This window comes from Coregonus clupeaformis, chromosome 13, assembly GCF_020615455.1.
Source record: "Coregonus clupeaformis isolate EN_2021a chromosome 13, ASM2061545v1, whole genome shotgun sequence".
Taxonomy (NCBI): Eukaryota; Metazoa; Chordata; class Actinopteri; order Salmoniformes; family Salmonidae; genus Coregonus; species Coregonus clupeaformis.
In genome coordinates, this window is record NC_059204.1 from 8460222 (window position 1) to 8476240 (window position 16019).

Sequence of the window (16019 nt, forward strand, 5' to 3'; positions counted from 1 at the left end):
CCATGTTACTGTCTCCCTCTGTACCACTAAGGTTTCCATGTTATTTTCCCCCTCCGTACCACTAGGGTTTCCATAATACTGTCTCCCTCAGTACCACTAGGGTTTCCATGTTACTGTCTCCCTCTGTACCACTAAGGTTTCCATGTTATTTTCCCCCTCCGTACCACTAGGGTTTCCATAATACTGTCTCCCTTCGTACCACTAGGGTTTCCATAATACTGTCTCCCTCCGTACCACTAGGGTTTCCATAATACTGTCTCCCTCCGTACCACTAGGGTTTCCATAATACTGTCTCCCTCCGTACCACTAGGGTTTCCATAATACTGTCTCCCTCCGTACCATTAGGGTTTCCATAATACTGTCTCCCTCCGTACCACTAGGGTTTCCATGTTACTGTCTCCCTCTGTACCACTAAGGTTTCCATGTTATTTTCCCCCTCCGTACCACTAGGGTTTCCATAATACTGTCTCCCTCCGTACCACTAGGGTTTCCATAATACTGTCTCCCTCCGTACCACTAGGGTTTCCATAATACTGTCTCCCTCCGTACCACTAGGGTTTCCATAATACTGTCTCCCTCCGTACCACTAGGGTTTCCATAATACTGTCTCCCTCCGTACCACTAGGGTTTCCATAATACTGTCTCCCTCCGTACCATTAGGGTTTCCATAATACTGTCTCCCTCCGTACCACTAGGGTTTCCATGTTACTGTCTCCCTCTGTACCACTAAGGTTTCCATGTTATTTTCCCCCTCCGTACCATTAGGGTTTCCATAATACTGTCTCCCTTCCGTACCACTAGGGTTTCCATGTTACTGTCTCCCTCTGTACCACTAAGGTTTCCATGTTATTTTCCCCCTCCGTACCACTAGGGTTTCCATAATACTGTCTCCCTCCGTACCACTAGGGTTTCCATAATACTCTCTCCCTCCGTACCACTAGGGTTTCCATAATACTGTCTCCCTCCGTACCACTAGGGTTTCCATAATACTGTCTCCCTCCGTACCACTAGGGTTTCCATAATACTGTCTCCCTCCGTACCACTAGGGTTTCCATAATACTGTCTCCCTCCGTACCATTAGGGTTTCCATAATACTGTCTCCCTCCGTACCACTAGGGTTTCCATGTTACTGTCTCCCTCTGTACCACTAAGGTTTCCATGTTATTTTCCCCCTCCGTACCATTAGGGTTTCCATAATACTGTCTCCCTCTGTACCACTAAGGTTTCCATGTTACTGTCTCCCTCTGTACCACTAAGGTTTCCATGTTATTTTCCCCCTCCGTACCACTAGGGTTTCCATAATACTGTCTCCCTCCGTACCACTAGGGTTTCCATAATACTGTCTCCCTCCGTACTCACTAGGGTTTCCATAATACTGTCTCCCTCCGTACCACTAGGGTTTCCATAATACTGTCTCCCTCCGTACCACTAGGGTTTCCATAATACTGTCTCCCTCCGTACCACTAGGGTTTCCATAATACTGTCTCCCTCCGTACCATTAGGGTTTCCATAATACTGTCTCCCTCCGTACCACTAGGGTTTCCATGTTACTGTCTCCCTCTGTACCACTAAGGTTTCCATGTTATTTTCCCCCTCCGTACCATTAGGGTTTCCATAATACTGTCTCCCTCCGTACCACTAGGGTTTCCATAATACTGTCTCCCTCCGTACCATTAGGGTTTCCATAATACTGTCTCCCTCCGTACCACTAGGGTTTCCATGTTACTGTCTCCCTCTGTACCACTAAGGTTTCCATGTTATTTTCCCCCTCCGTACCATTAGGGTTTCCATAATACTGTCTCCCTCCGTACCACTAGGGTTTCCATAATACTGTCTCCCTCCGTACCACTAGGGTTTCCATAATACTGTCTCCCTCCGTACCACTAGGGTTTCCATGTTACTGTCTCCCTCCGTACCACTAGGGTTTCCATAATACTGTCTCCCTCCGTACCACTAGGGTTTCCATGTTACTGTCTCCCTCCGTACCATTAGGGTTTCCATAATACTGTCTCCCTCAGTACCACTAGGGTTTCCATAATACTGTCTCCCTCCGTACCACTAGGGTTTCCATGTTACTGTCTCCCTCCGTACCACTAGGGTTTCCATAATACTGTCTCCCTCCGTACCACTAGGGTTTCCATGTTACTGTCTCCCTCCGTACCATTAGGGTTTCCATAATACTGTCTCCCTTCGTACCACTAGGGTTTCCATAATACTGTCTCCCTCCGTACCACTAGGGTTTCCATGTTACTGTCTCCCCCGTACCACTAGGGTTTCCATAATACTGTCTCCCTCCGTACCACTAGGGTTTCCATAATACTGTCTCCCTCCGTACCACTAGGGTTTCCATAATACTGTCTCCCTCCGTACCATTAGGGTTTCCATAATACTGTCTCCCTCAGTACCAGTAGGGTTTCCATAATACTGTCTCCCTCCGTACCATTAGGGTTTCCATAATACTGTCTCCCTCAGTACCAGTAGGGTTTCCATGTTACTGTCTCCCCCGTACCATTAGGGTTTCCATAATACTGTCTCCCTCCGTACCATTAGGGTTTCCATAATACTGTCTCCCTCCGTACCACTAGGGTTTCCATAATACTGTCTCCCTCCGTACCACTAGGGTTTCCATAATACTGTCTCCCTCCGTACCAGTAGGGTTTCCATAATACTGTCTCCCTCAGTACCAGTAGGGAGTCCCACAGCAACAACATGGAACAATCAGAACATTACAAAGGATTACACTTTCTCCTGTTCTCCCCATCTCTATATTATGTTGCCCCTCCTGACATGTCTGTCTACCCTGGCCTGTCTGTCTACCCCGGCCTGTCTGTCTACCCTGGCCTGTCTGTCTACCCTGGCCTGTCTGTCTACCCCGGCCTGTCTGTCTACCCCGGCCTGTCTGTCTACCTTGGCCTGTCTGTCTACCCTGGCCTGTCTGTCTACCCTGGCCTGTCTGTCTACCCCGGCCTGTCTGTCTACCTTGGCCTGTCTGTCTACCCTGGCCTGTCTGTCTGTCTACCTTGGCCTGTCTGTCTACCCTGGCCTGTCTGTCTACCTTGGCCTGTCTGTCTACCTTGGCCTGTCTGTCTACCCCGGCCTGTCTGTCTACCCCGGCTACACAGAGCCTTTCACCTCCTGGTCATAGAGGGGAGGCAGCTTTGTTTATTGCTGTCAAGATTAAACTGTGGTCATCCTGTATGGCTGTACAGACACAGAGAGAGATAGAGAGAGACACACACATACACAGAGAGAGGCGTATATGGACATGCGATTTTAGAGGTGAGAAGTCATACTGGAGTTGAATGCAATGTATGAATGTCAATGTCCCCTACCTCCAACACACAGTCAGAAAATGGCATGAAGCACAGCCTGCATAGAGGTGCTTTATTACTGTACTGTGTCAATATTAAAACTGTGGCATACAGAATTAAATGAACTGTATTCACTTCAGAACACTACCACCTTGTGGTCAATTTTGAAAATACAGGAAGTTATTTCTCACTAGGATATGCCATGGGGGACGAGATTCCCTAAAAACACGCCACCTCGAAACAGCTACAATCAGAAGTGCCTTTTTCGTAGCAGGTTAGGATAACTAATGTAGCAGGTTAGGAGTATTAACATAGCAGGTTAGGAGAACTTACGGAGGTTAGGAGAATTAACGTAGCAGGTTAGGAGAACTTACGGAGGTTAGGAGAATTAACGTAGCAAGTTAGGAGAACTTACAGAGGTTAGGAGAACGTACACAGGAGGTTAGGATAATTAACGTAGCAGGTTAGGAGAACTTACGGAGGTTAGGAGAATTAACGTAGCAAGTTAGGAGAACTTACAGAGGTTAGGAGAATTAACGTAGCAGGTTAGGAGAACTTATGTAGGAGGTTAGGAGAATTAACGTAGCAGGTTAGGAGAACTTACGGAGGTTAGGAGAATTAACGTAGCAGGTTAGGATAACTTATGCAAGAGGTTAGGAGAATTTACACAGGAGGTTAGGAGAATTAACATAGCAGGTTAGGAAAACTTACGCAGGAGGTTAGGATAATTAACATAGCTGGTTAGGATAATTAGGTTAAGGTTAGGAAAAGAGTTAGCAAAAATGCTCTCCTAACCTGCTAGGAAGTCACTTCTGGTCGTAGCTGTATTGAAGTGACGTGTTTGTAGGGAGTCCCGCCAGGGGACGTCCATCAGGGGCACAGCATCCATGTGAAATGAATAACCATTACCAGAGGGTCATAATTAAATCAACTGTACACTGCCAATATCTCTATGATCTATTGTTCTGTTACTAATGGCATATTACCTCAACTGACATCAGCCCAAAATGATGTATCCCATCCGATTCCCTCCGTCAGACCATCTTGCCAGCGTCCGAGGCTAAAGCAGGTACAAAACCTCACCACCTACAACGTGCAATATGAGGTTAACTAGCTAGCTAACTCTCTGGAAGAAACATAACATAACACAATGAATGATGACGAGGAATGATCATGTCCTTGATATAGTAACCTGTAGAGCAGGGATGGGCCACTTTGATAGGGGTGGGGGCCACTTTGATAGGGGTGGGGGCCACAAAAAATCTGAACTCATCACGACCGCAGCTGTTCACAGGTTAGCGTAACCACATGTACACATTTAGGATCGAGAGAAATGTTTACAGTTAATATTATATCTGAGTGAGGTGACTAACAAAATCAAATGAGGGCCCCCAGGCCGGTGATTTTACTAAGTTTAGATAGCTGGCCGCTAGACTAACTTACCAGTTAAAAATTTGTTTGCTGACATGAGCTAATTGAGTGACTATCAGTGACTGACATAAAAGAAAAATTGCAGACGCACAAACAAATTTTGAAATTACACCTTGTGTATTCTACTATTATAACTTGCTGAAATTGAGCTGAGGTCGCTGGTTGTCCATCCCTGCTTTAGAGGGATGGCATTGCCAGGAGCTCTCCAATCCACCTGCTCTACTTCCTGGGTTGGCACGTAGAGGGAAGGGTGTGGGGGTGTCTCAGTGTGATTGGTGTACAGCCAAGCCCCCTGTCCTGTGATTGGTGTACAGCCAAGCTTCCTGTCCTGGACCTGGATAAGTAAAAGGGACAGGTGGTAGTAGTATTAACTCAAAGCCTGTTTTGTGCATGATTGACTCTTCTTTGTTAAAATACCCCAAAACTCCCAATTGTGCACTGAAAAAGCTTTGAAGATAAAAACAGTCCATGGTTGCACAATGCCATTATTACACCATAATAACATAAAACAGAATGGAGATTAAGCACATACTTGATATAGAGAATATTTTTTATTTTAACCCATAGGATCTCTTTTACAGTGCATTTGAGTTCTTTACACAATTATTCACTAAGTGACAGGTTTTAGCCACTAGTACTGAATCAGATAACTATATATTATATTACATATCGGGGTTCCACTTCCTCCTCGTTCAGATTTTGCCATCAACACCGCGTGAAAGGCCCCAAATGTTATTAGGCAATGGATAACCATGACAACCATACAGGCTCATCACTATCTCATTTAAATCTTCAGTTCATACATTTATTAACAAATCATTCTCTTTACCTCTTTATCTAATGGACATTTCCCTGTTCTGATCTTTAAATTATTTTTCATGTTGTTAAGCAGCTACCATTAAAGCAAACCAAGTATTGGCCAGTTCAGTTTAGTTACCTGCTGTCGTCTCCATGAGAAAAAGGCTTTCAAAAACAAAGACAAAAATAAAGAAAATATGGCACTTCTGTCTCAACGAACAAGGAACAAAAAAACAGACCTTTTTGCCATAGGACAATTTGTAGAAACCACAGCCAAACTCTAGCATGGCATCCAAACTGATTTCACTACGTTCCACAACAGTTTCACTTGCGTTTGGTGACATGGCAAATTCAGTTCAGATACAAGGCTAGCCAAACTCCCCCTACCGTACAGAGGAAAAAAAGAAAGAAATTCATAGCACTTTAGTACGTTCTCCAGTCTTTTTAAAACGCCAGGCATTAACATTCTGGGACAGGAACCTGACGAGAAGGGTTGATTAAAAGAGGAGGGTTTGAGCAGTCAAAGCGGAACCATGCTACTGTACACATCAACATCAAGCCTCTCTCACACATCAGTGTAGAAGTATACTCCATTATTCAAAACCCCTCCCTCCCTCCCATCAGCTAACGACCATCAAGTACTTTCCAGTGACCTTTCATTGTAAGTCATACTGTACGACAACATTGCAGAAAAACCCTCTATTTGGAAACATGGCAACAGCTTGTCTCGTCTGGATGCTTAGCCGTTCCATTCAAATGTTTCTTTTTGAAGAGACTCCTCTGATCAGGTGCATATCCGAATGACATTTATTGATCTGTTCTAATGAACCTTTGTCCACACAGATAGTGGGATACCTCAGATGGTCTACATGTTGTCAGGGCTACACTTGACTTGACAAAGACAGAACCACATTGACTGTGCATATCTTTCTTTTTTTTTTTGAAATAACATTGAAGGAATGAACAAGTACACAACCGACCTAATATCACCAGTCTTCCAGTTACTCCAACACTTGTCCATTTCATTTCAAAACGTTTACATTCAAACTCCACAAAAAAGATACGACCGCAAGTAAACAGCAGATTTTCTCCCTTTCGCTCGAGTTTGGTCTCAAATTCGCTGAAATAGACAAAGAGCTTGTAGTGCACAAAATAATAATAATACAAAATTAGACTTTTTAGATACTGTAGCAGCATTTTGCTTTTTAAAGTTCTCGTCAGCCACCAGTAGAACAGGTAAAGGCTTTGGAGTCCCCCGTACTTTAGGAGGGTGAGAGATTGTCCTCTGAGGCGAGTAGGTGTGTGTGTTTGGGGGGGAGGTACATCATAGGGTGGTTGGTTGGTGTGTGACAGGGATGCACTAGAGTGTGTGTGTGTGGGGGGGCAGTCAGGTAGGTTTGAGATGATGGAACACCTCCCAGTAGGTTACAGGAGCAGGGGGGCGATATGGGGCATCGGGGGGTTGGGGGGGGGGTATCTGAGGCACCACTAGAGGACAACAGCCCCAGGGCAGGGCAGGGCAGGGCAGGGCAGAGCAGGGCAGGGCAGGGCAGGGCAGAGCAGGGCAGGGCAGGGCAGGGCAGGGCAGGGCAGGGCAGGGCAGGGCAGGGCAGCAGGACGCTGCAGCCTTCCTTCCAAGCTGGAAACGTGTTCGACCAAAAGGGGTTCAACTCAGTGGGATAGCCTCCATACCATCCGCTCCTCTTCCTCCTCCTCCAGTTCATTCACTGCCATCCGCTCCTCTACTCCTGTCAGTCTCTCTCATCCACAGCAGTCAGTGGCCTCCCTCCCACAGAGCAACAAGACTCTCCCTCCCTCCCACAGAGCAACAAGACTCTCCCTCCCTCCCACAGAGCAACAAGACTCTCCCTCCCTCCCACAGAGCAACAAGACCTGCTCACCCCCCAGCCAAGACCAGACCATGTTAGGGTAGTGTGAATGGGGCACTTGGCTCATATCTGTCCAAAGCTGATCCAAGATGGTGCTGATCCAGTTCCTAACTGGGCCAAACTGAACCGAGCCAAGCCAGGCCAGACTGAGCCAGGACTGGGCCATTCAGTAAAAAAGGGCTCTCTCTCTCTCTCCTGTCTCTCAGCTGGAGGCTGTGGCGATGGGCTTCTTGAGCTGCTGGCTGCGGATCTCTCTGTTCCTGGCCTCCAGCAGCAGGTCATAGCAGACGTTACACACCAAGACAGGGTCATACAGCTGCTGGTCTGGGATGGGCAGCTTCAGGTGGCAGCAGTCTTTACAGAACACATTGCCACAGTTCCTGAGGAGACAGAGACAGAGTCAACTAGATTCACATTTCAGTCACTCAGCAGACGCTCTTATCCAGAGAGTGCATTCAACTAAGGTCGGTAAGACAAACCCTAACCCAAATATAAAACTTTAAGTAAAAGTAAAACTTTTTGCAAAACAGGAGCTGTCGTTTTTAAAATCTCAAATCCCTAGTAGGTGTGGTATAAAATCTGCTGAGCGTTGAAGGTATAGACTAATGTTCATTATCCTACACTTTACAGGAGCTTACTTATGATATCTTATCTAGGGACATCTTGATTAATGCTTCCATTAGTGATCAAAGGTAAAGCTTAACAAACCTGCAGTGATGACGTCTCTTGGCCATCCAGAACTCACAGTCGCAGTTGAAACAATGGGAGGCCATGTGATCGGGGACCCATCTTGTGACCTGCAGACAGACAGACAGACACACCTATTAGAACAGTGTGTGGCACATAGGTATCTGGGGCAGAAAGGTAAAAGGTGAGTGGGAGGGGCTGTAGTGTACAATGGAGTATAAAGTTAGGGGGGTTAGGGGTTAGGGGTTAGGGGTTAGGGGTTAGGGGGCAGTAGACTATGAGGGTTAGGGGTTAGGGGGGCAGTAGACTATGAGGGTTAGGGGTTAGGGGTTAGGGGGCAGTAGACTATGAGGGTTAGGGGTTAGGGGGCAGTAGACTATGAGGGTTAGGGGTTAGGGGGCAGTAGACTATGAGGGTTAGGGGTTAGGGGGCAGTAGACTATGAGGGTTAGGGTTAGGGGGCAGTAGACTATGAGGGTTAGGGGTTAGGGGCAGTAGACTATGAGGGTTAGGGGTTAGGGGGCAGTAGACTATGAGGGTTAGGGGGCAGTAGACTATGAGGGTTAGGGGTTAGGGGGCAGTAGACTATGAGGGTTAGGGGTTAGGGGGCAGTAGACTATGAGGGTTAGGGGTTAGGGGGCAGTAGACTATGAGGGTTAGGGGTTAGGGGGCAGTAGACTATGAGGGTTAGGGGTTAGGGGGCAGTAGACTATGAGGGTTAGGGTTAGGGGGCAGTAGACTATGAGGGTTAGGGGTTAGGGGCAGTAGACTATGAGGGTTAGGGGTTAGGGGGCAGTAGACTATGAGGGTTAGGGGTTAGGGTTAGGGGGCAGTAGACTATGAGGGTTAGGGGTTAGGGGGCAGTAGACTATGAGGGTTAGGGGTTAGGGGGCAGTAGACTATGAGGGTTAGGGGTTAGGGGGCAGTAGACTATGAGGGTTAGGGGTTAGGGGGCAGTAGACTATGAGGGTTAGGGTTAGGGGGCAGTAGACTATGAGGGTTAGGGGTTAGGGGGCAGTAGACTATGAGGGTTAGGGGTTAGGGGGCAGTAGACTATGAGGGTTAGGGGTTAGGGGCAGTAGACTATGAGGGTTAGGGGGTTAGGGGCAGTAGACTATGAGGGTTAGGGGTTAGGGGGCAGTAGACTATGAGGGTTAGGGGTTAGAGGGGCAGTAGACTATGAGGTTAGAGGAAAGGGCAGTAGACTATGAGGGTTAGGGGTTAGGGGCAGTAGACTATGAGGTTAGGGGTTAGGGGGCAGTAGACTATGAGGGTTAGGGGTTAGGGTAGGGGGCAGTAGACTATGAGGGTTAGGGGTTAGGGGCAGTAGACTATGAGGGTTAGGGTTAGGGGGCAGTAGACTATGAGGGTTAGGGGTTAGGGGGCAGTAGACTATGAGGGTTAGGGTTAGGGGCAGTAGACTATAGGGTTAGGGGTTAGGGGGCAGTAGACTATGAGGGTTAGGGTTAGGGGGCAGTAGACTATGAGGGTTAGGGTTAGGGGGCAGTAGACTATGAGGGTTAGGGGTTAGGGGGCAGTAGACTATGAGGGTTAGGGGTTAGGGGGCAGTAGACTATGAGGGTTAGGGGGTTAGGGGGGCAGTAGACTATGAGGGTTAGGGGTTAGGGGGCAGTAGACTATGAGGGTTAGGGGTTAGGGGGCAGTAGACTATGAGGGTTAGGGGTTAGGGGGCAGTAGACTATGAGGGTTAGGGGTTAGGGGGCAGTAGACTATGAGGGTTAGGGGTTAGGGGGGCAGTAGACTATGAGGGTTAGGGGTTAGGGGGCAGTAGACTATGAGGGTTAGGGGTTAGGGGGCAGTAGACTATGAGGGTTAGGGTTAGGGGGCAGTAGACTATGAGGGTTAGGGGTTAGGGGGCAGTAGACTATGAGGGTTAGGGGTTAGGGGGGCAGTAGACTATGAGGGTTAGGGGTTAGGGGGCAGTAGACTATGAGGGTTAGGGTTAGGGGGCAGTAGACTATGAGGGTTAGGGGTTAGGGGGCAGTAGACTATGAGGGTTAGGGTTAGGGGGCAGTAGACTATGAGGGTTAGGGTTAGGGGGCAGTAGACTATGAGGGTTAGGGGTTAGGGGGCAGTAGACTATGAGGGTTAGGGGGCAGTAGACTATGAGGGTTAGGGGTTAGGGGGCAGTAGACTATGAGGGTTAGGGGTTAGGGGGCAGTAGACTATGAGGGTTAGGGGTTAGGGTTAGGGGGCAGTAGACTATGAGGGTTAGGGGTTAGGGGGCAGTAGACTATGAGGTTAGGGGTTAGGGGCAGTAGACTATGAGGTTAGGGGTTAGGGGGCAGTAGACTATGAGGGTTAGGGGTTAGGGGCAGTAGACTATGAGGGTTAGGGGTTAGGGGGCAGTAGACTATGAGGGTTAGGGTTAGGGGGCAGTAGACTATGAGGGTTAGGGGTTAGGGGGCAGTAGACTATGAGGGTTAGGGGTTAAGGGGCAGTAGACTATGAGGGTTAGGGGTTAGGGGCAGTAGACTATGAGGGTTAGGGGTTAGAGGGCAGTAGACTATGAGGGTTAGGGGTTAGGGGCAGTAGACTATGAGGTTAGGGTTAGGGGGCAGTAGACTATGAGGGTTAGGGTTAGGGGCAGTAGACTATGAGGGTTAGGGGTTAGGGGTTAGGGGGCAGTAGACTATGAGGGTTAGGGGTTAGAGGGGCAGTAGACTATGAGGGTTAGGGGTTAGGGGGCAGTAGACTATGAGGGTTAGGGGTTAGGGGCAGTAGACTATGAGGGTTAGGGGTTAGGGGCAGTAGACTATGAGGGTTAGGGGTTAGGGGGCAGTAGACTATGAGGTTAGAGGGGTTAGGGTGGGCAGTAGACTATGAGGGTTAGAGTTAGGGGGCAGTAGACTATGAGGGTTAGGGGTTAGAGGGGCAGTAGACTATGAGGGTTAGGGGTTAGGGGGCAGTAGACTATGAGGTTAGGGGTTAGGGGTAGACTATGAGGGTTAGGGTAGAGGCGTAGACTATGAGGGTTAGGGGTTAGGGGGCAGTAGACTATGAGGGTTAGGGGTTAGGGGGCAGTAGACTATGAGGGTTAGGGTTAGGGGGCAGTAGACTATGAGGGTTAGGGGTTAGGGGGCAGTAGACTATGAGGGTTAGGGGTTAGAGGGGCAGTAGACTATGAGGGTTAGGGGTTAGGGGGCAGTAGACTATGAGGGTTAGGGGCGTTATGAGGGTTAGGGGGCAGTAGACTATGAGGGTTAGGGTTAGGGGCAGTAGACTATGAGGGTTAGGGGTTAGGGGCAGTAGACTATGAGGGTTAGGGGTTAGGGGGCAGTAGACTATGAGGGTTAGGGGTTAGGGGCAGTAGACTATGAGGAAGTTAGGGGTTAGGGGGGCAGTAGACTATGAGGGTTAGGGGGTTAGAGGGCAGTAGACTATGAGGGTTAGGGGTTAGGGGGCAGTAGACTATGAGGGTTAGGGTTAGGGGGCAGTAGACTATGAGGGTTAGGGTTAGAGGGCAGTAGACTATGAGGGTTAGGGGTTAGGGTTAGGGGGCAGTAGACTATGAGGGTTAGGGGTTAGGGGCAGTAGACTATGAGGGTTAGGGGTTAGAGGGGCAGTAGACTATGAGGGTTAGGGGTTAGGGGGCAGTAGACTATGAGGGTTAGGGGTTAGGGGGCAGTAGACTATGAGGGTTAGGGGTTAGAGGGGCAGTAGACTATGAGGGTTAGGGGTTAGGGGGCAGTAGACTATGAGGGTTAGGGGTTAGGGGGCAGTAGACTATGAGGGTTAGGGGTTAGGGGGCAGTAGACTATGAGGGTTAGGGGTTAGGGGGGCAGTAGACTATGAGGGTTAGGGGTTAGGGGGGCAGTAGACTATGAGGGTTAGGGGTTAGGGGGCAGTAGACTATGAGGGTTAGGGGTTAGGGAAGCAGTAGACTATGAGGGTTAGGGGTTAGGGGCAGTAGACTATGAGGGTTAGGGTTAGGGGGCAGTAGACTATGAGGGTTAGGGGTTAGGGGGCAGTAGACTATGAGGGTTAGGGGTTAGAGGCAGTAGACTATGAGGGTTAGGGGTTAGGGGGCAGTAGACTATGAGGGTTAGGGGTTAGGGGCAGTAGACTATGAGGGTTAGGGTTAGGGGGCAGTAGACTATGAGGGTTAGGGTTAGGGGGCAGTAGACTATGAGGGTTAGGGTTAGGGGCAAAGGTAGACTATGAGGGTTAGGGGTTAGGGGCAGTAGACTATGAGGGTTAGGGGTTAGGGGCAGTAGACTATGAGGGTTAGGGGTTAGAGGGCAGTAGACTATGAGGGTTAGGGGTTAGGGGGCAGTAGACTATGAGGGGTTAGGGGCAGTAGACTATGAGGGTTAGAGGGCAGTAGACTATGAGGGTTAGGGTTAGGGGGCAGTAGACTATGAGGGTTAGGGTTTAGGGGTTAGGGGAGTAGGGGTTAGACTATAGAGGCAGTCTGGGTTAGGTAGGGGCAGTAGACTATGAGGGTTAGGGGTTAGGGGGCAGTAGACTATGAGGGTTAGGGGTTAGGGGGCAGTAGACTATGAGGGTTAGGGTTAGGGGCAGTAGACTATGAGGGTTAGGGGTTAGGGGGCAGTAGACTATGAGGGTTAGGGGTTAGGGGTAGACTATGAGGGTTAGGGTTGAAAGGGGTAGACTATGAGGTTAGGGGTTAGGGGCAGTAGACTATGAGGGTTAGGGTTAGGGGGCAGTAGACTATGAGGTTAGGGGTTAGGGGGCAGTAGACTATGGGGTTAGAGGCGTAGACTATGGGGGTTAGGGGGCAGTAGACTATGAGGTTAGGGGTTAGGGGGCAGTAGACTATGAGGGTTAGGTTAGGGTTAGGGGCAGTAGACTATGAGGTTAGGGTTAGAAGGGCAGTAGACTATGAGGGTTAGGGTTAGGGGGCAGTAGACTATGAGGGTTAGGGGTTAGGTGGGGCAGTAGACTATGAGGGTTAGGGGTTAGGGGGCAGTAGACTATGAGGGTTAGGGGTTAGAGGGCAGTAGACTATGAGGTTAGGGGTTAGAGGGGCAGTAGACTATGAGGGTTAGGGGTTAGGGGGCAGTAGACTATGAGGGTTAGGGGTTAGGGGGCAGTAGACTATGAGGGTTAGGGGTTAGGGGGCAGTAGACTATGAGGGTTAGGGGTTAGGGGGGCAGTAGACTATGAGGTTAGGGGTTAGAGGGCAGTAGACTATGAGGGTTAGGGGTTAGAGGGCAGTAGACTATGAGGGTTAGGGTTAGGGGGCAGTAGACTATGAGGGTTAGGGGTTAGGGGCAGTAGACTATGAGGGTTAGGGTTAGGGGGCAGTAGACTATGAGGGTTAGGGGAAGGTAGACTATGAGGGTTAGGGTTAGGGGGCAGTAGACTATGAGGGTTAGGGTTAGAGGGCAGTAGACTATGAGGGTTAGGGGTTAGGGGGGCAGTAGACTATGAGGGTTAGGGTTAGAGGGCGTAGACTATGAGGGTTAGGGGTTAGGGGGCAGTAGACTATGAGGGTTAGGGGTTAGGGGGCAGTAGACTATGAGGGTTAGGGGTTAGGGGGCAGTAGACTATGAGGGTTAGGGGTTAGGGGGCAGTAGACTATGAGGGTTAGGGTTAGGGGCAGTAGACTATGAGGGTTAGGGGTTAGAGAGGGGGCAGTAGACTATGAGTAGGGTTAGGGGCAGACTATGAGGGTTAGGGGTTAGGGGCAGTAGACTATGAGGGTTAGGGGTTAGGGAGGGCAGTAGACTATGAGGGTTAGGGTTAGGGGGGCAGTAGACTATGAGGGTTAGGGGTTAGGGTTAGGGGCAGTAGACTATGAGGTTAGGGGTTAGGGGGCAGTAGACTATGAGGGTTAGGGGGTTAGGGGGCAGTAGACTATGAGGGTTAGGGGTTAGGGGGCAGTAGACTATGAGGTTAGGGGTTAGGGTGGGCAGTAGACTATGAGGGTTAGGGGTTAGGGGGCAGTAGACTATGAGGGTTAGGGTTAGGGGGCAGTAGACTATGAGGGTTAGGGGTTAGGGGGCAGTAGACTATGAGGGTTAGGGGTTAGAGGGGCAGTAGACTATGAGGGTTAGGGGTTAGGGGGGCAGTAGACTATGAGGGTTAGGGGTTAGAGGGCAGTAGACTATGAGGGTTAGGGGTTAGGGGGGCAGTAGACTATGAGGGTTAGGGGTTTAGGGGGCAGTAGACTATGAGGGTTAGGGGTTAGGGGCAGTAGACTATGAGGGTTAGGGGTTAGGGGCAGTAGACTATGAGGGTTAGGGGTTAGGGGCAGTAGACTATGAGGTTAGGGTTAGAGGGCAGTAGACTATGAGGGTTAGGGGTTAGGGGGCAGTAGACTATGAGGGTTAGGGGTTAGGGGGCAGTAGACTATGAGGGTTAGGGTTAGGGGGCAGTAGACTATGAGGGTTAGGGGTTAGGGGGCAGTAGACTATGAGGGTTAGGGGTTAGGGGTTAGGGGGCAGTAGACTATGAGGGTTAGGGGTTAGGGGGCAGTAGACTATGAGGGTTAGGGTTAGGGGCAGTAGACTATGAGGGTTAGGGTTAGGGGCAGTAGACTATGAGGGTTAGGGTTAGGAGGGGCAGTAGACTATGAGGGTTAGGGGTTAGGGGGCAGTAGACTATGAGGGTTAGGGGTTAGGGGGCAGTAGACTATGAGGGTTAGAAGTAAAGGTAGACTATGAGGGTTAGGGTTAGGGGGCAGTAGACTATGAGGTTAGGGGTTAGGGGGCAGTAGACTATGAGGGTTAGGGGTTAGGGGGCAGTAGACTATGAGGTTAGGGGTTAGAGGGCAGTAGACTATGAGGGTTAGGGGTTAGGGGCAGTAGACTATGAGGGTTAGGGGTTAGGGGCAGTAGACTATGAGGGTTAGGGGTTAGGGGCAGTAGACTATGAGGTTGGGTTAGGGGCAGTAGACTATGAGGGTTAGGGGTTAGGGGGCAGTAGACTATGAGGGTTAGGGGTTAGGGGGGCAGTAGACTATGAGGGTTAGGGGTTAGGGGGCAGTAGACTATGAGGGTTAGGGGTTAAGGGGCAGTAGACTATGAGGTTAGGGTTAGGGGCAGTAGACTATGAGGGTTAGGGTAAAGGGCAGTAGACTATGAGGGTAAGGGGTTAGGGGGTAGACTATGAGGGTTAGGGGAAAGGGTAGACTATGAGGGTTAGGGGTTGAAGGGCAAGGTAGACTATGAGGGTTAGGGGTTAGGGGGCAGCAGACTATGAGGTTAGGGGTTAGGGGCAGTAGACTATGAGGTTAGGGGTTAGAGGGCAGACCATGAGGTTAGGGGTAGACTATGAGGTTAGGGGGCAGTAGACTATGAGGTTAGGGGTTAGAGGCATGACTTGAGGTTAGGGGTTAGAGGTAGACTATGAGGGTTAGGGTTAGGGGGCAGTAGACTATGAGGGTTAGAGAAAGGTGAGACTATGAGGGTTAGGGGTTAGGGGGCAGTAGACTGAGGGTTAGGGGTTAGGGGGCAGTAGACTATGAGGGTTAGGGGTTAGGGGGCAGTAGACTATGAGGGTTAGGGGTTAGGGGCAGTAGACTATGAGGGTTAGGGGTTAGAGGGGCAGTAGACTATGAGGGTTAGGGTTAGGGGGCAGTAGACTATGAGGGTTAGGGGTTAGACTAGAGGGCAGGTAGACTATGAGGGTTAGGGGTTAGGGGGCAGTAGACTATGAGGGTTAGGGTTAGGGGGCAGTAGACTATGAGGTTAGGGTTGAGGGGCAGTAGACTATGAGGTTAGAGTTGAAAGGGGGCGTAGACTATGAGGTTAGGGGTTAGGGGCAGTAGACTTGAGGGTTAGGGGTTAGAGGCAGTAGACTATGAGGTTAGGGGTTGGAGGGCAGTAGACTATGAGGGTTAGGGGTTAGGGGGCAGTAGACTACGAGGGTTAGGGGTTGGCAGTAGACTAGGTTAGGGGTTAGGGGCAGTAGAC

The 16019-nt window shown here is 49.7% G+C and overlaps 1 protein-coding gene across 4 annotated transcripts in view; it reads right to left on the reverse strand.

Moving 5' to 3' along the window:
• Window positions 1-7446: 7446 nt before the first annotated feature.
• The window catches only part of mtmr4 (myotubularin related protein 4), a 102812-nt gene continuing 94239 nt past the window's right edge, over window positions 7447-16019 (reverse strand). For all 4 annotated transcript variants that reach the window (XM_045224223.1, XM_045224222.1, XM_045224224.1 and 1 more), the window contains 2 exons: window positions 8138-8226; window positions 7447-7809 (listed from right to left, as the gene is read on the reverse strand). In XM_045224223.1, the coding sequence (XP_045080158.1) occupies window positions 7632-7809; window positions 8138-8226 (267 nt within the window). In that variant the 3' untranslated portion in view covers window positions 7447-7631. The remainder of the gene's footprint in view (window positions 7810-8137; window positions 8227-16019) is intronic.